At 45.7% G+C, this 26,587-nt stretch overlaps 1 protein-coding gene across 1 annotated transcript in view; it reads right to left on the minus strand.

The window, feature by feature from the left end:
- The window catches only part of LOC309564467 (uncharacterized protein), a gene marked incomplete at both ends in the record, with an annotated part of 44,772 nt that extends 18,437 nt beyond the window's left edge, over positions 1-26,335 (minus strand). Inside the window, 6 exons of the mRNA XM_082269097.1 lie at positions 15,645-15,896; positions 15,981-16,265; positions 18,159-18,300; positions 18,411-18,614; positions 25,990-26,124; positions 26,252-26,335. Coding sequence (XP_082125223.1) covers positions 15,645-15,896; positions 15,981-16,265; positions 18,159-18,300; positions 18,411-18,614; positions 25,990-26,124; positions 26,252-26,335 — 1,102 coding nt within the window. The remainder of the gene's footprint in view (positions 1-15,644; positions 15,897-15,980; positions 16,266-18,158; positions 18,301-18,410; positions 18,615-25,989; positions 26,125-26,251) is intronic.
- Positions 26,336-26,587: the final 252 nt, after the last annotated feature.

A 26,587-nucleotide genomic window follows, 5' to 3' on the forward strand; every position in this document is an offset into this window, starting at 1 on the left:
TCTCAACAAAAAACTTGAGACTGAAGATCCCTAGCAAAAAGCTTGGACCTCTGTTCTTGGGACCTTTCCCAATCAAGAAACTTATTGGAAAAGCTGCAGTGCAGCTTACATTGCCAATGGACCTAAAAATCCATCCCATTTTCCATGTGTCGCTACTAAAACCCCATGTTCCGGACCAAGGAATAAGGCCTAATATTCCACCTCCCCCTCCTGTACAAGTTGAAGGTGGAGAAGAATACGAGATAAAAGAGATTCTGGATTCTCGTATCTACAGAAGAAGACTTCAGTACTTGGTTAGATGGAAGAACTATGGGCCCCAAGACGACACCTGGCTAAACACCTCTGACATACATGCCCCTAGATTAATCCGCAATTTTCATGCGAGATACCCAGACAAACCAGCTCCAGAGGCCTTCAGGAGCAGGCCTTAAGGGGGGGGTATTGTAATGTTCCGGTACCTTTGGTACCCTAAATTACACTTTCCACAAGTGTATGCGCCCCACCATTTACTTTTGGAAAGGTGCGCATACACCTTTAAGACTGGAGCTGTCATCACCCAGCGCCGGACTAGATGGCTATTTAAAGCGCCGGTTCTCACTCACATGTGTTCGTTCAAACACCCTTATCTGGATGCTAACCTTGCTTGAAGCTTCCATGCTTGCAAGCTTACCTCGCTGACGGAACCTCGCCGCGCTGATCCCTGTATCCCGCTACTGGATCATCCGCCTCACCTGAACCACCCTTCAGCTGTATCGCTAATAGTGCTAAGTACCCCGCAGGGGAATTCTCTATAAACTTATACTAAGCTTACACTATCTAGCTCTGCATAGTAAAGACTGTTTATCACATCTGCATAACTAGATTGCTAGCTCTTGAGACTACTGCTACTTTTCTGCACTGGGTTGATCTCTTTTGTATGTCCACCTGCTATTCTGTCATCTGCTATCATACAACATTGCTAAACCTTCCTGCATCCATCTGCTACTGTCTCACCTTCAAGTGTCTATCACCTACCACCTCCACTCAACCTATCCCTCAACCTTCATCATTGTGTTACCACATACATAAAGTCATTCTAGGAACCAGCTTGCTAATTGTGTGTATTTACTGGCTGAAATAAGACCTTCCACACATGATGAGTCATTGAGATTGGGAATGGTATCTCAGCATATCTCTTACATGACTACTGACGTGGAACTATTTCTGCAGCTGAAAATCCACACCATATAAGAAACGCAGGAGCGTTACACCTTTTTGCTTTCTTCCTCTTTCTCTTCCATTTCCTTCCCTTTCCCCTGGGCCGGGGCGGGGTTGCTTCGGCTGTCATGCCTCCCCGGGAGTGCCAGGGACCCGTAGGTTATACATTGACCTCACTTAATATGGGGAGGCTGTCCACTCCGGAGAAACGCGCCCGGTTGCTATCCGATTTACGCCGTAGCCGCTCTCACTTTGCTTTTCTCCAGGAGACCTATTTTCGCCTAGACTCTATTGCAAGGTTCTATAATCGGGATTTCCCCTGGGTGTATCATGCTCCCTTCTCCAATTTCAAAATCGAAAGGGGTGAGTATAGTCGTTTCTAAATGTATACCCTGGTCTTTCATAGCTGCGCAGGCTGACCCCCGCGTCAGATATCTTTTGGTGAAGGGGAAGGTGGGCCAATTGACCATCACTTTGTTAAATGTGTACTTGCCTTATACTGACCACTTGTCTTTTTTGCAGCGTTTGACTCCAGCAGTCCTGGGCTTTCGTGAGGGATTCCTTGTCATGGGCGGGGACTTTAACTTTGCTCCTGAACCACTCCTTAATACTTCCCGCGGGTCCTCTCACCTGGCATATGCGTTATTACGCAGGCTGAAAAAGGAACTTTCCCTCCTCGACCTTGTGGAACCCTGGCGCGTGATGGACCAAGGTGAGCGAGACTACACCTATTATTCTGCGATGCATAATGTTTACACAAGGATCGACTTCTTCCTGGTCCCCCAAAATGATCTCCCCTTGGTCACCTCCGCCCAAATTGGATCCTTCTCCTTTTCAGATCATGCTCCCATACACATCCTGATCAACTGGGACTCTAGACCCGGTAGGCCGCTCACTTAGCGTCTTAATGAGTCATCCCTGCAGCTCCCTGATATACGGAATGAACTAGACGAGGTTCTATCTAACTATTTTATCGAAAATTCAGACATATCTCTTTCACCCCCGATTGTTTGGGGGGCTCACAAATGTGTGATACGGGGGGCTCTATTTAGAGCCGGATCGCGACGGAAGAGGGAGAGGGAGGGGGTGATTGAGGCCTTGCTCACCAGTATTGAGGAGCTGAGCATGAAACACAAGCATTCCATTGCGTCCGAACATCTGCCCCCCTGACTTGAGCTAGGGAGGAATTGAACATACTCTTCCAGAAAGTGATGGGGGGCATGGCTTGGGCCAGATGACATTTCTATGAATTCTCAGACAGGCCGGGGACAATGCTGGCTCGTGCCCTTCGGGGTCCGAGAAAGAGCACCTTCATCTCACAAATTTAAACATCAGGTGGTCAGAAGGTCCATTCTTCGTCCACCATTGCAGGGGAATTTTATTCATATTAACGGGCCCTATACAATCTTCCCTCTCCCAATTCACCATCCCTTGGATCAGATGGTCAAGGTGGGGCGGAGGAATACATCCAGTTTTCTAGTATGCCCTCCCTTACGCGGGCACAGAGCCTTGCCCTTGAGGGTGAAATTACGAAGGAGGAATTGGCGGTGGCGTTGGCTCAGGCGAAGCCTCATAAGGCTCCTGGCCCCGACGGGCTTACTCTGCCCTATTATAAGACATTTGCTGCCCGTCTTGGCCAACCCTTACTCTCCTTTTTCAATGCGCTCCGCGATGGTACTGCGGTGCCCCCAGACTCCCTGAGGGCATATATCACTCTCATTTATAAGGATGGCAAGGACCCAATGGCTTGCGGGAGTTATCGTCCTATTGCCCTCCTTAATACCAATCTTAAACTCTTTGCCAAGGTGCTGGCCAATCGACTCCTGCCCCCAATTAGTCCACTACGATAAGGTAGGCTTTATTCCATCCCGGGAGGCTAGAGACAATTTTCTCTCCACTGGTCAGGGTTCGCCCCTCGGCCGTTGATGCCGTTCGAAACAGTGTGCAAGAGGGGTGACCCTTCTAGACACTCCCTGTCTTTTATGTACACTCTTCTCTCTGACGCGATGGAGGGTCTTCATTTCCCCTTCTTCCGTCAATGGGAGCGTGACTTGGGTATCTCGTTTTCCCCTACACAAGCTGATAAGATATTGAGACTGTTTCACATACCTCCATGGCGAATAAATACCAGGAAGTGGGATATAAGATCCTGACAAGATGGTACAGAGTTCCATTTGTGCTTCATAAGATGGATGCCGGGACCCCAGATTGTTGCTGGAGATGCGGCGCCGAGGGGGGAACGATGATACACCATTAAAAATACTGAAGAAACCACTAGGACTCTGTGGAGACCATGGGTAAATTTTTCTGGCACTGACGCCTATCTGTAAGAACCCGGCTGATCATATTGTGCCTTTTGGCAATTCTTTGAGGTTCTGCCCCGGCAGCCTTGCCCTGGCCCCTCTTCCCTTTTTCCTCTACTTTTCCCCTTTTTTCACCCGCTCTGCTTCTAGCTTTACTGCTTTTTCATTTTACCTTTGTCCTCCCTGTGGGAGGGTATCTTTCCACCTGCCTGTAAACCTGTTGTTTATTATCGTGGTGTGTTAAAGTGCGTCTCTTCGGGGGGCAGAACCAGGCATGATCAGGCTCTGACCTAACTACGTTTGATGATGCAAGTTTCAGGCAAGGGATGCCCGAGTGTTCCCGTTTTGGTTTATATTTGCTCCCTTGAACACAAAATCTTTATCATTGTATGGCCATGCACCTGTTAATTGTTTGCTGAACCTGTAATGCTTGTTTGTTATTCTTTCTATGAAAAACTAATAAAACTTTTAATTAAAAAAAAAAAAACACTGACTTTAGAACTGCAGTTTTCTTTCATTCCGCAGACATTTACTCTAAAGCAGGAGGCCGGACTAAATGCAGCTCATTGTTATCAAATGAAGCAGACAAGATTGTACAACTTGTAGAATTATTCTTTAGGATAGAATCAATATTCTTCACCCCAACTTTCAATGCATTGGAAGAGAGGCAAAGGTTAAGGCAGGTTCACAGGCTACAACTGCAGACAGATATACCCCCTTCGGGACAAGTCCAATACATAAAGTTACCCCCAGAAGACCCTAAACCCCCCAGGACCCACCTAATCATCATTAATGAGTATACCCCTGAAGGACACAGCATCCCCCAATGGCAACTCCATGTACAAAGTATATGGCTAAGCTCATGAAGGCCACGTCAACCAAATAGGTGACTCAGCATGCTGGAAAACCTCTTCCTCTTCACAAGTGCCTAATCTGACATCCTGCAGTGCAGGTAGAAGTGTTTTGGTTGGGGTTTGAACTGAACAACCCAGTGCTGCAAGGTGATGACCACTAAGACATTCTGCTGCTCTGTCTTCTGTTCAATTTGCACCACTCTTCTAGCATGAACTTCTAGATTAAACATCATAGGGAAAAAGGCAACGCACTCCTTTGGAAGTGTTAAAAATGCTTGCATTGCAGGTACCTCTGCAGGAAGGGAGGTACAAAAACCTGCTTATAGGCCATCCTCATCTTCCTTTTAGGAATTGTTTGAAGAGGGTTAAATTGGTCAGTTGACCGGTCCTGTAAGGGAAAAGCTTGACATGGTCAGAGTTGAGACTCCTTGCACAGGGAGAGATGTAACAGACTCCTTTACAGTGTCTTGACTACCTGTTGCAACCTGTTGGTAGGGGTCATCTTCCTCCCTGGATGTCTGAACAAAGCAGGAAATGTATACAGGGTTTTGCCTTTCAAGCACCAAAGGCCCAGTCTACGGTGTGCCTAATACACGCATATCTGGTGTCAGGAAGGGCATTCCCATAGACAGAATGGCTCTTCTAGACAGCTTGCTGTGCATAGGCTATGCCCATTGCACAAGTGCGTGCGCCTGTTACTTGTATGGTCATCAAGGGGGCTATTTAAACTGAGCCTGTGCTGTGCTTCAGTGCTGTCTTGTCTACAGCGTTTCTGTGTATACCTGCTACCTGTAAACCAGCATCTGATTACTGTTATCGACCCGGCTTGCCTTGACTTCTCCTGAACTCTGCCTGCATTGACCCCAGCTTGTCTTTGACCACGCTTCTGCCTGTACATCTGCACCTGATCCGTCTGCCAGAGGACCCCCCGAGTCAGAGGTGTAAGAGAGGCTTTCCTCATCGTATCAGGCTCTTCTACCAGGTACGTGACATCTGGAGAGGTTTAATAGAAAGTGTCCATTAGTCAGCTTCCCATACACCAGCTTTATAAGGCCTGCAGAAGGGCTGACAATCCAGGAACAGTATCAATAAGGAAGACGCTGCCCCCCTCCAGCTATGACCTGCATAGAGCAGCCACAGCATAGAGGGATTAGGCTGCAGAGGCACAAGGACCTGTCACAGTAAGAAATAAATCCATGATAAACAGACACGGTGCAAAGGAGAACTCCATATTATTAGGAATATTATACCATATATAATTGCTACTCAAGCTATGTAGTAATTTCTTTTTTTTTTAAATCGCAATTCAAACTACGGCTGCTAAAGTCTCCTAAGCGGTCAGAAAAGACAGTGTAACAGTTGTTTGATTGCTGGGTGAGAAAAACCCGTAAGGGGTTAATTACCGCTAAAGGAATACTGACACTGCAGCTTCTCACATCAGAGCACCGTCCCAGCAGGTGAATAATCAAACAGACCCTGCCATACAGATGTAGAGCCCTCCTAGGTAGGTGCTAGAATGAGTGGATATAGTTTTTGGTTTCTCTGCCTAACAGGGACACAGCTCATGCTTTCTTGATGATTCATACTGATCCAATAGCCATGGAGTATATTGGACTGTGGGTGGAAACCTGGTAGATAAGATCATGGATGTCTGTACAGCCCTGGCCAATTAGAAGGTGATGTGCCCTAAGGTATGCTGGGTATCTGCATTTATATCTGAAGAGCACATGGGCTCATAGTCCAGCCCAGTCTAACTCTAGGGAGAGAGGTCTAGGTCGGGAGGGAGCTGCTGCCTCTCCCTTGCAGAGGCTGTCATGCGGACTCGGGTGGGTGACCTGAGGGCCTAAAACATTGAAGTTGTAACCCCATTGGTTCTTATGAGGGCTGACTGAAGGAGGATGTCTGCGGATCCTGTCTGGTACTACTGAGGAAGACTGGTGTGTGGGCTCCCGGAGCCTTGTGAGTATAGACCCCCCACAGGGGATCCTTGGGACTTGTGCTGTTAGATCCTCCTCTGGGTGCTAGAAGTCAGTTACTGGGTGCAAGCTAAAGGAGACACTGGCTAGTGTCTTGAAGAGGCAAGGTTCACTGAGTTCCTTCAGCTACAAAGGGACTTGTTCATCCCATACAGGTGCTTTATGGTCCTGCAGATGATCTGCGATACAGTTCTATTGAAAGAGTTGTCCTTACCTGTGAACAGTTATTTGGAGTATCCTACTAAATCCCTTCTCTTATCCAAAAAAATGTGAAACTACAGATGATCACAAGGAACCACTGTCATATGTGTGGACTTTAAGGGCACAGCATGAGACAGATAACAACTACATGGATTTATCCTAAAATAACATTTATTGATTTATCTAAAACCAGATCTCAATAAAATGAGGAAACTGGCCCCAAACTGAGCTCAACTCGTACACAGGAGATCAATGTCTCCTACTAATTTCACTCATGTACATCATACATATATAAGGATAAGTTGGTATATATCATAAGGTTTGTGTAGGTATAGATATTTCCTCTGTTCATTGGTCAATGCGTTTCGTACAAGGCTTCTTCAGGACCATGAAGATGTACAGACAGTTTTCTCTTATAAACAGACTCGATATTAGTGTTTCATACACATCTGTATTTATGTACATCATAATAAATACAAACATGACTTACTAGCACACGGCCTTCCTTCCAACCCCCAACAAGTTAACCCTATATACAAAATGTGTTGTATATATATATATATATATTGTGACAGGAAGTCAGGTAAATCTGGGAATGTAGTCACTGAGAGGAGACACATTCCCACCTGCTTTGAAAATTCACTGATACTATAGGGTGTTGGCTGCAGAGAGAGCCAGCAGGAAGTTGAAAACCATTCAGCTGTTCAGAATGAGGAGATCAAGGACTCTATAATTTGTCCAGAGAAAATCTATTGAGTGCTGCCTCCTGTCGCTGTGTGAGCTGGGAAGAGGAGGACAGACATATGTGTACCTCCCGACGCCGTGTGGGCATGGGAGAAGGACTGCTGCCGCCTGTCGCCGTGTGGGCTGGGAGAGGGGGACAGTCGGATGTGTGCCTCCCGACAAGCTGGTGAGCATGGGAGAAGACCCCCTAAAGCGATGTGAAGCTAAGGAGGGTAACCAAGAGTGAAGACGTCTCAAAGGTGAGAAGACAAAGTGTTCCATGTGAAGAGTGTGAAGAGTAAAGGGACCTGTTAAATGAACTGTGTTCAATGTGAAGAATCTGAAGAGTAAAGGATCCTGTTATAAATGAACATGTGCTGTGTGAAAGAAAACAAAGGGACATGTTCAATGGACAATGTTTGTGCTGTGTGAAAAGCAAACAAATGGACATTTGAGTGTCCGCTGTAGGATCAGCAGTGTCGGCCCAACAGTAGGTTGGAAAGACTTCTTAGGTAGGTTCCAGCTGTGAGAAGGTAGCCGCCCACAGAGGCAAGGATTTATTTTGTCTTTTATTTTATTTTGGCTGTTTTGATGCTTGCAATTGTGTTAAGTAAATTGCATGAATAAATCAGTCTTGTTTTTCAACCTCTAATCGGCTATCTCTGTGAAAACGCACCCCCAAAGGGGTCACCCATACGCCTACCACCGAGCTAATCCCTTACATATGGTGGAGGTATGCAGTGGGCATAAGCAGAGATCCCTGCAAGGAAGTGCAAATGTTTGATGAACTTTATCTGGTGCATGAGATTGCACAATCTATGTGTGCAGGAGAGAAGATCCTGACAAAAAAAAAAAAAAAAGTGTTTTAAAGAGACAGCGGTCTCAAAATTATTTGATGAACTTTGTTGTGTCTGGTGCAAGTGACTGCACAAACTGTGTGTGCAGGAAAAGAGATCTTGCAAGAGAGAGAGAAAAACTACATGTGTTAAAGAGACAGTGGTCTGAAAAATTTTTGCTGGACTGTGAAAAATTTGTTTGTGGAGTTATTGAAGATGGGGCGTTCAAAACGCCTGAAGAATGCAAAGATAGATGAAATGAGAGACCGGATTCTATGGATGGAGGGGATGTTGCCGTCTGAACCAGCCCCATCCATGCCTAAAGAGAGTCTACTAAAGAGGAAGGTTGTTGTCCCTAGCAACACTGATGAAACTGCTATGGAGACGCAGTGTGCTCAGATGAAAAGTAAACTCAAAATGGAGGAGATGTTGAAACATCTGATTATATCAAATGCAGCTCAACAGCAAGCAAATGCAGCTCAACAGCAGGCAAATGCGGATTTTCAGCAGAGCTTTGCAGCTCAACAAAAGGCTCATCAAGAGAGCATGGCAGGCTGGAAACAGAGACGCCAGCAGCCAATGGAGGCCATCGGTTTGGAGGAAACCGAGTATGTGTGCAGGGCTGAGTTGGATGCCTTGCAACGGAAAATGGAAGAAAAGGAACAAGCCTTGGAATTGCTTAAAATGGAGCATAGAAACTTGCAGGAAATGAATGAACTACTCAAGTCTCATGTGTTACAGTGGGAAGAATCCACTGCTCTTCTTTTGGTCGAGTTGCAAAAACGCAGAGAGACTATAATGGAGAAAGATACCATCCTCATGGAAAAGGAAAGTGAAATTCAGACTTTGCAGAAGCAAAGTATGGCTGATATGTTGGAGTTGCGTAATCAGCTGGAAAAAAGTCTTCAGTCTTTGGGAGCTACAAAAATAGACCTGCAGGAGTCGCAGGAACAGAATGTTGCTCTGAAAGCGACATTGTCTCTCAGCGACAAAGAGAAAAGTGAAAGAGAGGCTAAATTACTGAGTACTGTGTATAAGCTCACCACTTTGAGCAATGTGGTAGATGAATTACGTGCAGACTGTGAAAGTTGGAAAGGGGAAGCCCAACGTGTCCAGCAGCAGTTAAAGGAGAAAGAAGCCTGTGTGGCAGAATTACATTCTTATTCCCAGATGCTAGCCAATGAGGTGAAGGCTCTTATGCAGGGAAAAGGAGATTGTGAACATAAGAGGGAAAAAGTAGAGGCACAGCTTCTGGAATCGCAAGTCAAGGTGTCAGAAGGTGACCGATTGTGTGCTAAGCTGTCAGAGAAGGCAAACCGACTGCAGGTTGAGTTGGACAATGTTACAAATCAGCTTTCTCAAGCAGACAGCAAATCTAGAGAAATTGCGGAAGATTTTTCTATCTTGGAATCGCAGCTGCAAGACACGCAGGAACTCTTACAGGAAGAGAGGTGTCAAAGGCTGAGTTTTAGCACAAAGCTCAAACAAATGGAAGATGAGAAAAATGGCTTCCTGGAACAATTAAAAGAGGAGGCGGAAGCAAAGAAAAACCTATCAGAGCAAGTCGCAACATTGCAAGCTCAGATAGCGGTTATGAAAAAACGCATGGAAGAAAGCGTTGGTTCATTACAGTGTGTTGAAGATGTGAAAAAGAAGTTTGATCAGATGCTTGGTGAAGAGAAGAATGTGTCTGCAAAATATGCAGAAGAACGCGCACGTGCAGAAACGGAGGCGCGTGATAACGAGAGCAAAGCCCTGTTCTTGGCTCGCTCTTTGGAGGAAGCTCTAGAGTGTAAGGCTGAACTAGAAAGTGTTAAACAGCTGCGTACAGAAATGGAAGAATTGGTCAGCTCCAAGGATGATGTTGTGAAAAGCGTTCAGGAGCTAGAAAAGTCTAAGCGAGCCTTAGAACAGCAACTAGAAGAGATGAAGATTCCGTTGCAGGAACTGGAAGAGGAATTCCAGGCAACAGAGGATCTGTCCCAAAGAGGGGATAGTGTGCCTGATGCAGTTTTTAAAAGGATCAGTGTTTTGGGGTCTGTCCTGAGTGAGCCTCAGAAATGGGACGACATGTGGCTTGAATCACCCCTTTGGAATAAACCGTTCCTTCAAAAACTTCAAGCATTGGAAAATGTATCATTAGAGCTTCAGCAAACAAAGGAGCTGAGTAAGAAATGTGGTGATTTCTCAGTTCAGGCTGAAAACCTAGTGGAGAAAACTAAGGCTGTTGGTGAAAACGTGAAGCAAATGAATAAGTGCCTTTCAGGGAGTGTTTCCAAAATGGAACTGGTGAAAGACGGGTGGCAGAAGTTTGATCGTGATCTTGAGATGCATTCCATGTGGAATTCAGATAGAGAAAAAGAACTAGGTGACTTTGAGCGGTCAAATAGTTCAGCAGAAAGTGCATTGAAGAAACCTGTAAAAGAATGTGTTGCAGTTCCATGCTTCTTCACTGATGCAGAGAGGAGGTCTATAATGGATACCACCCAGATCGCTGGGTTCAACTGTGTTGTTGCCTTTGACCCATATGATGATGGAAGGAAAGTTGATAAAGTACAGACGTTTCCTGGAACAAAGCTAAGTGAAGCAGAGGTTCTCAAAGTGTTGTGGAAATCATTTGTTGATTGCAGAGAGAGGCGTCTTAAGAATGTTGAAGACTTTAAGACTAGCAAAATTGAGTTGCCTATGGATCACGGACCTCCATGGTGGATTGGACAGACGGTTATGAGGGACAAGCTGTCTGACATTTATGAGAAAGCTGTCAATGAAGATGACAGAAACGAGAAGGAGCAAAATGATGCCAAAAATGCAGTTGAAGAATGTGTATATGAGATGAGAGACAAACTGTGTGGCATTTATGAGAAATCTGTCAATGAAGATGACAAAACAGTTTCATCCGGAAGCTTGAGGATAATAGGAGGCTTATCAGTGAGTCAGCAGTGCCTGACACATGCGTGCCTGGAAATATGTGTCCCAACCCTAGGGTTGAAACAAGAGGGGGGGGTATGTGACAGGAAGTCAGGTAAATCTGGGAATGTAGTCACTGAGAGGAGACACATTCCCACCTGCTTTGAAAATTCACTGATACTATAGGGTGTTGGCTGCAGAGAGAGCCAGCAGGAAGTTGAAAACCATTCAGCTGTTCAGAATGAGGAGATCAAGGACTCTATAATTTGTCCAGAGAAAATCTATTGAGTGCTGCCTCCTGTCGCTGTGTGAGCTGGGAAGAGGAGGACAGACATATGTGTACCTCCCGACGCCGTGTGGGCATGGGAGAAGGACTGCTGCCGCCTGTCGCCGTGTGGGCTGGGAGAGGGGGACAGTCGGATGTGTGCCTCCCGACAAGCTGGTGAGCATGGGAGAAGACCCCCTAAAGCGATGTGAAGCTAAGGAGGGTAACCAAGAGTGAAGACGTCTCAAAGGTGAGAAGACAAAGTGTTCCATGTGAAGAGTGTGAAGAGTAAAGGGACCTGTTAAATGAACTGTGTTCAATGTGAAGAATCTGAAGAGTAAAGGATCCTGTTATAAATGAACATGTGCTGTGTGAAAGAAAACAAAGGGACATGTTCAATGGACAATGTTTGTGCTGTGTGAAAAGCAAACAAATGGACATTTGAGTGTCTGCTGTAGGATCAGCAGTGTCGGTCCAACAGTAGGTTGGAAAGACTTCTTAGGTAGGTTCCAGCTGTGAGAAGGTAGCCGCCCACAGAGGCAAGGATTTATTTTGTCTTTTATTTTATTTTGGCTGTTTTGATGCTTGCAATTGTGTTAAGTAAATTGCATGAATAAATCAGTCTTGTTTTTCAACCTCTAATCGGCTATCTCTGTGAAAACGCACCCCCAAAGGGGTCACCCATACGCCTACCACCGAGCTAATCCCTTACAATATATATATATATATATATATATATATATATGTATCTGTCCTGATGATCCTAGGTACAAGATAGAATGTATATGTGTAGTAGTGTGAGGAGTAATTACATTCTCTATTCTATATATATTGTGCCCGGAAGTCAGGTAAATCTATGGATGTTGTCACAGACAGGAGATACATGTCTGCTTGGTTTAGACCAGGGGTCTGCAACCTTTAAGACATAAAGAGCCCCTTGGACCCGTTTCCGAAGGAAAAAAAAAACTGGGAGCCGCAAAACCTACAAAAACCTACTGGGGGGTCGAAAACAGGGACGTAATTAGAAATCACAGGGCCCCATAGCAAAATTTGCTATGCCCAATGATCATACCCCAATGCAGAGACCAGCATACATGCCCCCTTTCAATGCAGTGACCAGCATACATGCCTTCTTTCAATGCAGTGACCAGCGTACATGCCCCTTTCAATGTAGTGACCAGCATACATGCCCCCTTACAATGCAGTGACCAGCATACATGCCCTCTTTCAATGCAGAGACCAGCGTGCGTGCATGCCCCCTTCAAAGCAGTGTGTGGGTCCCCCCCCCCCGAGGCATCACTTCACTTGCCTCACACTGGTGCCTGGCGTGCTGCTGCTGAAGTCTTCTTCGTCCTGCATGCGCGCCTCCTCTCCGACAGCAGACGGGAAGGTGATGTCGGGACAGTGCGTGACTAACGCACGCACCGCCCCCCACGCAATGTCACAGCCAGGACAGCACCACAGTGGGGAGTGTTGGGGGAGTGTCGGGGCGCACAGTGCGCCTCCTCCCCTCGCTATCATCCGCCCCAGAGCCGCGGCAAAGGTTTAAAAGACCCGCATGCGGCTCTGGAGCCGTGGGTTGCAGACCTATGGTTTAGACAATTCACCAATTACTATAGGGTGTCGGCTGCAAAGGCAGCAGGAAGGTGTAAAGAAGTTGAAAGCCATTCAGCTATTCAGAATGAGGAAATTAAGGCCTCTATAATTTGTCCAAAGGAAGTCTATTGATTGCTGCCTCCTGACGCTGTGTGAGCTGGGGAGAGGAGGACAGTCAGATGTGTGCCTCCCGACGCTGTGTGAGGATGGGAGAAGGAATGCCCCCTGAAGCTGTGTGAGCATGGGGAAGACCTCCTGGAGCGATGTGCGCTGAGGAGGGTAAAAAGTGTGAAGACTTCTCAAAGTGAGAAATTGAACTATTTCTATGTGAAGAGAAAAAGCAATGTATGTATGAAAGTCCAATGAACATGTGCTGTGTGAAGAGAAAAGGGACATTCTCTATGTGAAGAGATAATAAATGGACTATTGATAGTCTGCTGTATGATCAGCCAAGTCTGCCTAACAGTAGGTTGAGGACAGACTCCGTAGGTAGGTTCCAGTGTGTGAAGGTAGCTGCCCACAGTGGCAAGGATTTATTTTGTCTTTTATTTTATTTTGGATGTTTTTGACGCTTGCACTTGTGTGAAGAATAATTGCATGAATAAACCAAACTGTTGTTTGCAACCACTTCTCGGCTATCTCCCTGTGTAACTAACCCCCCAAAGGGGTCATCCACACCCTCCACCGAGTTAATCCCCTCACACTATTCATACAGAAAGGGGGAAGGATAATCACCTTATGAGGATAGCAGGTTGGTATACACCGGATGGAGTTTATACTCCCATAATATGTGGGTGTCTCTCTCTATAGGGGTCACCTAGGTATATGATCAAAGCCCATCTTGTTTATGACTCATAGTTAGTGTACTCTTATCTTTAATAATGTAGGTTTCAGCCTAACTGTAGGTTAGGTATATCTCTTGGATATACTTACCGCCCCTTACCTATGTAAGAAATGACAAATGGAGGAGGAGCCTGCAGTAGTTATCTTTTAATAAAGGATTTTTCAAAAATGGTGTGTGTGTTATTACTTTTTGACACTTTTTTGTTGAATAGGTACGGGTAATATGTCCCAGATACTCATTCACATGGGGGGGGGGAGGTATCTGGGGGCCCCCTTGGTAAAAGGGGCTTTCAGATTACGACAAGTCCCCTGCCTGCAGACCCCCACAAGCACAGGCCGCGGTTGTGGGGAAGAGGCCCTTGTCTCCATCAACATGGGGACAAGGTGCTTTAGGGTGGGGGGGGGGGCAGAGCTTCCCCAAAGCACCCACCCACCTATGATGGAGGACATGTGGCCTGGTATGGTTAAGGAGGGGGGGCCCTCACTCGTCCCTCCCACTTTCCTGACCTGTCAGGCTGCATGCCGGGATAAAGGGTCTGGTATGGATTTTAGGGTAGAAGCCATGCTGGTTTTTATTTTTTTACATTTTGGCCACCGAAGGGCCTGGTATGGACTGGGGGGGGAGGGGGACCACGCCGTTTTCTTCTATTGCCGGGCAATGCCGGCATTCTTTTCTTTCCATTCATAAGTCAGTGTGGAAGCCCGCTGACAGCTGATGAGTCATGGTTGGTAAGGATGTGGACAGCCGGCTTCCTGGCTTGCTGCTTAACAACCAGCTATTTCTTCACACAGAATTTGCATCGGTCGATCGTTTTTTTTGACTGATCCGAATTCGAATCGTTCTGAAAAGTTGGAATTCGTTAGAAATTGAATAAACGAAACAAATTTTAACAGATTTCAACAAAATTTATTACAATTTGATTTGGAGATTTGGATACATCCGAATCTAGGAATAACCAAAAATTTGACGGAATTTGTATTCGCACTGAAACAAATTTTACGTGTCTAACACTTAATGGCCACCCACTAACAGCTGGGCTCCCAGCCAATACAAATGGCCACCGATGGCAGGGCCCACTCTCCAGGCATGGATCCTCTACATATGTGTGCCATAACACCACCCCGCTGATAGCTGGGGACTCAATGACCACTCGGGACATCCTGGAAGACTTCTGAATACCAAAGGAAGCTCCTGACATCCCGCACAGCTGCCCAGCACCAGACCCGCCCACCAATACTTCCAATAGGTAGGAAAACTTCATACAAAAATGGTCCTATAAGTGGGGAAAAAAAAGGAACGCAGCCATTTGCTTATCCCGAACATTTATTGGGGTGGGGTCTTATGGGGGAAGGAACGAGGGCGGGGCTACCCAAACGTATGCTGCCATGGACATCTGTCAGGAAAGCACATTATGGACACTAGATGGAGCTGACCATTATAGGAAATCCCAATTCACCATGACTGGGGGAATGTGGGTCACATTTCATCAACACATTTATAACAACCAGACCTGTAAGTGTTTGTGAAATCTTCCCACACAAAATGTACTCAGACAATGAAAGGTAAGGACTCCATTTTTATTTTTCTCCCGCTATCTATGGCCAACACGGGACAACACTTCATCCATGTCTTTGGTGATCTCTGATCTCCTTATGAAGTGTTTCTTACATGATGAAGATCAGCCATGGAGTATATCTGAGGTATATATCAGGGTGTGCTTCTTCCCCACATGTCCACCAACATTCATATAGAAGACATTTCCCGCACTCAAGACACTAATACACCTCCAGGGTTGTGTGGGACCCCTGATGTACAGGAAGACAGGACTTCAGTGAGGAACAATTTCCTCACTCAGACCAGCAAAGTTCATTCTCCTCCGTGTCCAATCTCAGATGACTGTAAACAGAGGACTTCTGTGACTGACAATTCCCGTACTTCTCACCCGTGTGCAATCTCTGATGCGCGGAAAGATGGGACTTCAGTGTAAAACATTTCCCGCACTCAGGACAGGAATACGGCTTCTCACCTGTGTGCGATCTCTGATGTGTGGAAAGATAGAACTTCAGTGCAAAACATTTCCCGCACTCAGTACAGGAATACGGCTTCTCACCCGTGTGCAATCTCTGATGCGCGGAAAGAGTGGACTTCAGTGTAAAACATTTCCCGCACTCAGGACAGGAATACGGCTTCTCACCTGTGTGAAATTTCTGATGTGTGGAAAGAGCGGACTTGAATGAAAACCATTTCTCACACTCAGGACAGGGATATGGCTTCTCACCCGTGTGCAATCTCTGATGCGCAGAAAGAGTGGACTTCAGTGTAAAACATTTCCCGCACTCAGGACAGGAATACGGCTTCTCACCTGTGTGAAATTTCTGATGTGTGGAAAGAGCGGACTTGCATGAAAACCATTTCCCGCACTCAGGACAGGAATACGGCTTCTCCCCTGTGTGCAATCTCTGATGTGTGGAAAGATAGGACTTCTTTGAAAAACATTTCCCGCACTCAGAACAGGAATACGACTTCTCACCAGTGTGCGTTCTTTTATGCACATTAAGATTGCCTTTCAAACTGAAACTCTTCCCGCACTCAGAACAGGAGAACTTCTTATCTGTTGTAAGGACGGCACTGTCCCTCACAGTCTGAGGTTCCTCAGGATAAGAGGAATACGATGGTCCGGCACCGTCCCTCACAGTCTGAGGTTCCTCAGGATAAGAGGAATACGATGGTCCGGCACCGTCCCTTACAGTCTGAGGTTCCTCAGGATAAGAGGAATATGATGGTCCGGCACTGTCCCTCACAGTCTGAGGTTCCTCAGGATAAGAGGAATACGATGGTCCCGCACTGTCTCTCACAGTCTGGGGTTCCTCAGGATAAGAGGAATACGATGGTCCATCTACACTGTGTGGTGCCGGATGGACATTTGAGGTAGCCGGGTTTTCTCCTGGACTATACTGTGTGATGTCCTCATCTTCTACTTTACAGTCTGGAGACAAAGTGAGACAATCCTCTGAGGTTTTCCTCATCTCCCGTCCATGTACTAAAAGAGAAATACAAAGATTATTACTAGACATCAGCAGATTGGTTCCCCAAAACCAGGACTCCGCCCACATCAGGCAGCTTTGTCTCTGAGGATCTTACAATTCCCCCCTTAAGGTAACTAGTAAATGGGTCCTCTGATCTCCTACCAGTTCATTTCTTTATTCATGAACCTTAGTCAGAGAGTGAGGAAACAACGAGAACTGTCTTTTATAGGAGTGACAGTGATGAGGGGATTATAGGAAGAGTGTCCCCTCCCCCTCTATCACTCATTGCCATCATCCCAACACAAGAAGTCCCGCACTTCCTTATTTAGTCCATGATTTAGTCATGAATAACAGCGGGGCTGAGCCCCACCAGAGGTCAGAGAGTGAGGATGGGGGGAGAACAACTAAGATGAAGACTGGACTGATCCTGAAGACCATATATATCTCTGGGGAAGTCCAATCAGGATGCAACGCATCAGATGGGAGTGGCTTGAGGACATCATCACGTTGGGCGGAGTCCCCTCATGTTACACTGAGACTGATGCTTGGGGAATCTGCAGTGATTGTGTGTATTCAATGCTGGATTGCTTTTTTAACCTTGTGAGTGCTTTTCTTATCCATGTAATAAATATAACAGTGAGCACTATGGAGTCTCTTTATCTCTAGTAGCAGGAGCTGGCTACCTAAAGAGGAGGCTCCGCCTACATGTACCTGAAGGTGTGTGATTTCATGCTGGGTGTGTCCTCTTGGTATGGAGCAATGGGGTCCATCTGAAGAGGTGAGAGTACACCTGGAATTGCAGAGTGGCGCACTGTCAGCTTATTCTCCGTGACACCAGAAGGGTGGATTTGTGGCTCATTCATGTTTACTGTGGATTGTAAAACTGTTTGCGACTGTTCACCAGTGTGCGTGTCTTTTCATGTCTTTTCTTCAAGTTTTTGTGTGTTTGTGTGTAACAGTGTGTGCATTGTATAGATAGAATATACACGGCTCAATAAAATGAAAGGAACTCTGTGACTTGGGTGTGAGACTATACAGACATATCCCTCCACCCGGCACAGCCAGCAAATAACAGAGCAAGTAACCCCGGGAGAATTCTTCTGTCAGAGATCTTGCTAGACCCGGACATGGGGCAGAAGACCCAAGGTACATACCCCAGGGGTCTAGGCTGAGCAACGTCTATGGTGAACATCAACATTTTACTGCCAGCTGAACCCCAGAATCTCCATAAATCCAGTCTAGAGACATAAATTGTGTCTGCAGCACAGAGAAGGAAGATTATCCGAGAGAAATACAGGAATACAGGACGGGGACACAGCTCAGGAAAGTAACCAGGGGATTACAGGCTGATATCACCCAATCCCCGCCCTACTCTGGGCCAATCAGTGAGCAGTATGGGTGCAGGAATGCATTTAGTGTTAATGACCCACCTGTGCTGATCTCTGTAGGAGTGTCCTCCTCTATAAATGTCCCCGTTATTCCATCCTCCTCCATAGACTGCTGATCATCCCTCACATACGTCTCTTCTTCTTCTGATTTAACCTCAACTTTTATATCTATCAGATCTTCACCCTAAACCAAGAGAATGAGAGAGAATATCATCTGTAAAATATAAGCTTTAATATAAGAAATCCACACATCATCTCCATGAATCCATTCTCTAAATACTCTGTTCCACCAACCTTGTAACACTGAGGGATGGTGTGACCTTCCTGTGTGGAATCCCGGGAATACAGAGGACGGGGACATCTCTCTGGTGGGTTCCTGGTATTAGGTGTCTCCATCATATCCTTGTGTCCTTCTGAAACCTCCTCCATCACTCCATACTCCTCATCCTCCTCTTTATACTCTTCTTTTACGACAATATTATCCTTGGGGTTTTCATTCTGAAAAATATAATAAAATATTAATTGTAAAAAAACACGATTGCTTATAAACCATAAATACCAATAATTATCAGACATCTACCTGATGATGGTGAGGGATGGTGTGACCTTCCTGTGTGGAATCCTGGGAATACAGAGGACGGGGACATCTCTCTGGTGGGTTTCTGTAGCTGGATGACTCCACCATGGTGTCCTGATACAGATCTTTGTGTACTTCCTCTATGACCCCATCCTCATCATCCTCCTCTTTTATTTCGTCTTTAACCTCAACTTTAGAATCTCTCAGGTTTCCACTCTGAATATATAATAAAAATGACATCAATGGTAACAATGCAGATACAGATGCATAACAGTACAGATCTGTACAGATCTGCAGTACAGATCCTAATGATACTATCAGTGATTGTTCCTCATCTACCTGATGATGGTGAGGGATGGTGTGACCTTCCTGTGTGGAATCCCGGGAATACAGAGGACGGGGACATCTCTCTGGTGGGTTCCCATTACTGGAACCATCTGTAGGAAACACACACACACTGTCGGGGACCATAAACCAGGTGAAGACAGAAAATACAGTTAAAAAAAAAATCACACCTTTAATGAAATAGAAAAAAATAACAGTTCAGGAATGTAGTCAAAAACAGAAGCCGGGATTTGGATTCCAGAGCAGGTAATCAGAGGAGCCGGGGTCAAGAAACTAGAAGTCTGCATAGTCGGAAGCAAAAATCAGGAACAGGAATAGGAAGAGAAGTCAGCCAGGGCAAGTAATACACAGGAACACACTGGAGATCATAGACCAAGAAAGGGCAAGGAGGAAATGAGCTCAGCTGCTTCAAAAGCAAAAAAAGGGGCTGGCTGTAGGCTGGACTAATGAGGCAGGAAATGGTAACCAGGTGAGTCATTGTGGTAACAAGTGGCTGGTAGTTACCCGACAGCTAAGCAGCTTCTGAACACTGAAAGAATAGAGCAGCTCGCTAACTAGCAGGAGCCAAGCCCTGACAGTACCCTCTTCCCCAACAATCCCTCCCCCTTGGGGGAGCACCAGACTTGAAGGAAAAACGTATATGGAAAGCCTGGAGCAGGGCAGGAGCATTTACGTCCGAGGATGAAACCCAAGAGCGTTCCCCTGGACCGTAACCCCTCTGTGAACTGGATATCCTATGTGTCCACAAATCCTGCGGGAGTCAAGGATACATTGTATCTCATCACGTAGTTGTCAACCTTAATCGGGCGAAGGCGTGGTACTGAGGTGGTATAGCAATAACACGTAAGGAAACATGGAATACGTTGTAAATACGAACGTTGGAAGGAAGATCGAATGCGTAGGCCACCATGTTAACCTTATAGAGTATGCGGAAAAGCCCAATATACCGAGGTGCCAGTTTTAGTGAGGGAACACAGAATCAGAGGTAATGGGAAGACAGCCAGACCCTCTCCCCCACTTGGTAGGAGGGTGAAGGTAGGCATAGGCGGTCAGCATGGTTTGTACCTCTCTCTGGAGTGTTGCAAGGATTCTTGGACCTGCACCCAAGTGGAACAGAGTTCCTGAAGATGTTGCTCTAACGCAGAAATGCCTTGCGGAACAGATGTATCAGGCAACATGGATGGCTGGAACTCATAGTTCACCATAAACTGAGATAATCAGGAGGCGGCATTGATTGTGCTATTGTGAGCAAACTCCACCCAAGGTAACAGGTCCCACCAGATGTTATGGTGGTCAGAAATATAGCAACGTAAGAATTGCTCCCAGGCTTGGTCGGCCCATTCTGCGACCCCATTGGACTGTGGGTGATATGCAGAGGAGAAGGAAAGCGGAACTCCCAACTGTGTACAAAAGGCTCACCAAAACTTGCATGACACCATCTGGCTACCCCTGTCCGAGATGATAACTTTAGGTAACCCATGTAACTGAAAGAACTCTCCAGTGAAAATGGATGCCAGTTCCTTGGACACAGGCAACTTCTTTAGCGGAATGCAATGTGACATTTTGAAAAAACGGTCAACCACCATAAGAATAACTGTGTTGCTATGCGAGTTGCGTAAATCCATAATAAAATCAATAGACAAGTGGATCCAAGGCCTCTCTGCACTGCGTATGGGTTGAAGGAGGCCCACTGGAAGGTGTCGTGGTGTTTTATTCTGAGCACACACAGGACAAGCGGCTACAAAGCTGGTTTCATGAGCACGGAGACTAGGCCACCAGCATTGTTGAGACATAGGCCTTAGGTCTCAACAATATGTCCATACGCCATTGATTTTTTCCTGGGTGCCCAGCTGTCTTAGGTGAATGGTAGGTCTGGAGGAAAATCGTGCGGAGATTCTCGGGGACAAAGCAGCAGTCATGAGGTTTTCCAGGAGGAAAATGGATCCGAGAGGGCATCATTCTCTCACCCAAAGGTGAAGTGAGACTAGAAAAAAAAAGACAAAATGCAGTCCGAAGGTATCACAGGAGTGGGAACAGACTCCATTTTGGAAGAGGAGGAAAACTGTGGCAATAAGGCATCTGCTCTTATATTCTTTGTATCAGGTAAGAATGAGACTATGTAATTGAAGCTTGACATAAAAAGGTCCCACTGAGCCCTTCCAGGAGATAAACGTCTAGCCTCAGACAAGAATGAAAGATTCTTATGGTCAGTCAAAACTGGGATCAGTCATCATATTGGGGGACTTCAATTATCCCGACATTGACTGGGAAGAGGGGACTACACACTCACAGAAGGCCCGTCTATTCATGGAAACCTTACAGGACAACTACATGTCACAGTTGGTGGATTCTCCGACTAGGGAAAACGCAGTCCTGGATCTATTGATTACTAATGACCCAGACCTAATCTCGGAGGTAGGAGTCCAGGACTACCTGGGCTCTAGCGATCACAGGATGAACACATTTAGTATAAATAACAATATAACAAGGCAAGTGGGGAACATAAGAACCCTAGACTTCAGAAGGGCAAACTTTCCAAAATTGTACTCATTGATGGAAAGGGTAAACTGGGACCAAACCCTGGGATCCCTGACCACAGAGGAAAAATGGGAATGCTTTAGGAACATATTAAACAAATGCATCCTGCAGTGCATTCCTGTGGGAAATAAATTTAGAAGAGACAAAGCCATACTTGGTTGGCTAAACCGTAGCGTTAAATGGCCTTCAAGAAATATAAATCAGAGGGCACAGTATCGGATTTCGAGCAATACAAGAGGGCAAATAAGAAAAGTAAATACGAAATCAAAATGGCTAAAATCAACTTTGAGAGACAAATAGCGGAGGATAGTAAAAAGAACCCAAAGAAATTCTTTAAATATATCAACAGCAAAAAAACTAGGGCAGAGCATATTGCACACATAATTAACGAAGATGGGAGGATGGTTACAGAGGACACTGAAAAAGCAACCGTGCTGAATGCTTTTTTCTCATCAGTTTTTACACATAAAAAGGAGGGGTACACTGACCATGACTGTATGGGGTACACTGACCATGACTGTATGGTTAGTAGTAATACACAGGACTTGCCGCTATGGCTAACAGAGGGTGAAATCAGGGAAAGGCTGGATAAACTGAACACAAACAAATCACCAGGCCCGGATGGCGTACATCCGAGAGTACTCAAGGAAATATCTAGACCACTGTTCCTGATCTTTGCTGATAGTATTAGGACAGGAGATGTACCAGGGGATTGGAGGAAAGCTAACGTGATACCGATATTCAAAAAGGGCAGAGGCATGTCCCAGGTAATTATAGGCCTGTCAGTCTGACATCGATAGTATGTAAACTTCTGGAGGGGATGATAAGGGACTATATCGTAGAGTATGCTAAAGACAACAACATCATCAGCAGTAATCAGCACGGGTTTACAAATGGGCGTTCTTGTCAAACCAATCTCTTAACATTCTACGAGGAGGTGAGCTGTGAGCTAGATAGGGGCAGACCAGTGGATGTGGTGTACTTGGATTTTGCTAAGGCGTTTGATACAGTTCCCCACAAGCGCCTAATTAATAAAATAAGGTCTGCAGGTATCGACCGCAGGGTTTGCTCTTGGATACGGAATTGGCTAAAAGGGCGTGTCCAAAGGGTGGTAATAAATAGCGCATACTCAGACTGTACTTAGACTGGTCTGAGGTGGTAAGTGGGGTCTCCCAAGGCTCAGTCCTGGGACCAACCTTGTTCGATTTATTCATAAACAGCATTGAGGACGGGATCAGTAGTTCTATATCAGTTTTTCCAGATGACACAAAATTGGGCAGGGCAATAACTGCACAGCATGAAGCAGATATCCTACAAAATGACCTGGACAAAATTACAGAGTGGGCAACGACTTGGCAAATGAGGTTTAATGTGGAGAAGTGTAAGGTTTTGCACTTGGGGACTAAAAACATAAAAGCACAATACACGCTAGGGGGGGAACCCTTGGGGGAATCAAAAATGGAGAAAGATCTGGGAGTCTTGGTAGAGGATAGACTAGGCAATAGCATGCAATATCAAGCGGCAGCTGCCAAAGCCAGCAGAATATTAGCATGCATAAAGAAAGGGATGTATCCCAGAGATAAGACTATAATCCTTCCACTTTATAAAACTCTGGTCCGACCTCATCTGGAGTATTCTGTCCAGTTCTGGTAGCCAGTCCTCAGGAGGGATGTGTTGGAGCTGGAGAGGATCCAGAGAAGGGCAACTAAACTGATTAGGGGATTGGAGGACCTTAATTATGAAGAGCGTCTGCAATCGCTTGATTTATTCTCCCTGGAGAAGAGACGCCTGAAAGGGGGCCATGATAGCCATTTATAAATATCTCAATGGTGATCTCAGCATAGAAAAAAAGCTATTCAGTAGTAAAGTGTGCATGAGGACTCGAGGACATACATTGCAATTAGAGGAGAAGCGTTTTAACCTCAGGCAACGAGGGGGGTTCTTTACTGTTAGAGCTACAAGATTGTGGAATTCTCTACCACAAGAGGTGGTTTCTGCGAGAAGTATGGTGGCTTTCAAAAGACTCTTAGAAGTACATCTCAAGGATCAGAACATTCAGGGGAATGTGAGATGATTACGGCCACACACACCTACACAGGTTGAACTGGATGGACTATTGTCTTTATTCAACCTCAACTACTATGTAACTATGTAAAATGAGGACCAGCACAGTAGTACCCTTGATGAGATGCCTCCCTTCTTTAAGAGTTAAAATTATGGCTAAGAATTCTCTATCCCCAGTTTCAGAATTTCATTCTGCTAGAGACAATTTTTTAAGAAAAGTAGCCACAAGGATGGATAGAACTCTCAGGAGTAGGAGGTTGAGACAGGAAAGCGCCTACTCCAGTCTCAGATTCATCAAATTCAAGAATGAAGGGTAACATGGGATTGGGATGTTCCAGTACTGGAACTGCAGCAAAAGTGGCCTTGAGGGATTCAAAGGCTTTAATGGATTCCGGGGACCAATTCTGTGGGTTGCCCTCTTTTCTGGTCATACAGTATCAATGAAGGGGTTTGACCAGAAAAGAGAAATTACTCATAAATTTCTGATAATAATTGACAAAGCCAAGAAAATGTTGTAGCGCACGTAGACCTATAGGCCAAAGCCACTTTAAGACTGCAGATGGCTTCTCTAGGTCCATCGAAAACCTGGCAGCACAAATGACATAACCCAAACATTTAACCTGTTCATGGAACTCGCACTTTTCCAACTTGCAATAGAGGTTGCTTTCTCTCAACCTCTGTAGCACACGGAAGAGACATCTGTGTGGAGGTTCTCTAGGGATTTAGAATATATGAGAATATCACCCAGGTAAACCACCACACATTATGGCAGCATATCTCAGGGGACATCGTTAATAAAGTCCTGGAAAACTGCAGGAGCGTTGCAGAGACCAAAAAGGCATTACGAGGTATTCGTAGTGTCCGGTCCTAGTATTAAATTTCCATTTGTGGCCCTCATTAATCCTCACAAGATTGTATGTCCCTCGCAAATCGAGCTTAGTGAAGACCGTTGTTCCCTTGAGGCAGTCAAATAATTCCATTATCAATGGGATTGGATAAGTATTTTTAACAGTAATGCGAATGAGACGCCTATAATCGATACAGAGACTCAGTTCACCACTCTTTTTTTTCCCCCCAAAGAAAAAGTCGGCACTGGAAGGAGAAGAGGATTTGAGGATAAACCCCTGGGATAGTTAAATCGCAGCATACTTCTCCATTGCCTTCTCCTCTGAGACAGACAGCAGGTAAACCCGGCCACGAAGAGGAATGGCACCGGGGTTGAAGGTCAACTGTGCACTCAAAAGGCCGATGTGCCAAAATAGCGGCCTGACCTTTGTCAAAGACATCACAGAATTCATGGTACTCTTCTGGCAATAAAGAGACTGAAGACATGCACATGATCTTAATCACTTTCTAAAAAGATGTATTAGTGCATTGTGGGGACCATGACAAAACCTCAGCATTACGGCAATTAAAAGAGGGATTGGGCCTCTGTAACCAAGGATAACCAATGACAACTGGGTAATGAGGTAAGGAAATGACTAGGAATTTGAAATATCTCATGGAGAAGAGCCCCTACACCCATGGTCAATGGAGTGGTTTCATGGGTCACATGGGCAGGCTGTAGAGGTCTCCCATCAAATCCTCAATGGTAAGTGGGGAGGCACGAGGCTGCAGTGGTATTGAGCGCTTCAACAGAAAGTGCAGTTAAAATCACACCTTTAAGTAGTTCAGGAACGTAGTCAAAAACAGAAGCTGGGGTTTGAATGCCAGAACAGGTAATCAGAGGAGCAAGGATCAGGAAACCATAAGTCAGTGAAGTCAGGCGAAACAAATCAGGAACAGGTATCGGAAAAGAAGTCAGCCACGGCAAGTCATACACAGGAACACACTGGAGAGCATAGACCACGCAAGGGCAAGGAGGAAATGAGCTAAGCTACTTAAATAGCAAAACGGGGCTGGCTGTAGGCTGGACTAATGAAGCAGGTAATGGTAACCAGGTGAGTCACTGTGGTAATGAGCGTCTGGTAATTAAATCGACAGCCAAGCAAGTTCTGAGCTCTGAAAGAAAAGAGCTGCAGGAGCCCAGCCCTGACACACACTGACTGAATACATTGTTTCTATGTGTTTGTCAGATGATGGGGGATCTAGGTGGACCCTCCGTACTGCTCTCTCCTTTACAATAAAGTCTCCTCTTACCCGGTGATGTGAGGGGCGGCTGATTCTCCATCATGACGTCCTTGTAGAGATTCTTGTGTCCTTCTAAATACTCCCACTCCTCCATGGAGAAATAGACAGTGACATCCTGACACCTTATAGGAACCTGACACACACAATGATACAGTCACCATCCAGACACATCCCTTGTCTGTTACTGGATAATGTCCCAGAATTCCCAGCACCGCTCACCTCTCCTGTCAGCAGCTCCATCATCTTCTTGGTGACTTCTAGAATCTTCTCCATGTTGTGTCTCTCAGGTTTTAGGGAGTCACATGGAGGCACTGTGATGGTCATATGATCACCTGACTTCAGAAGAGGAAATCTCTGTATTGGAGAACCAATAGGAATATCATGTTAGAATCCCAGAATCCTCCTCATCTCTCAGGCCAGGTCTGTGTTTTATTAATAGAGATAAGAGTGATGTCATGTGACCTCCCAGAATCCTCCTCACCTCTCCGGTCAGCAGGTAGATGATCTCCAGGGTGAGGTTTAGTATCTTCTCAGTCATGTGACTCCGGACCTCCTTCATCCTCATTCGTTCTGTCACTCGATCTATACAGGTTTCTGTCTAGACAGGTAAGGATAAAAATATATATGTAAGTGCAGGAATTTTCTGACCCTGAATGGGTTAATCTAGGTTTCCACACTATATATGTGTGTATCATCATCTGCTGGAGATAAAAGAGGTCACAGTGACTATGGAGGAAGAGGATGGACATGACGGGGGGACGGGGGTTACTGGATGTAAATAGAGAATAAGATCTTATTACCTCATCTTCTGCCTCTT

The sequence above is a fragment of the Pelophylax lessonae genome (genome assembly GCF_965119305.1).
Source record: "Pelophylax lessonae genome assembly, chromosome: 9".
Classification (NCBI taxonomy): Eukaryota; Metazoa; Chordata; class Amphibia; order Anura; family Ranidae; genus Pelophylax; species Pelophylax lessonae.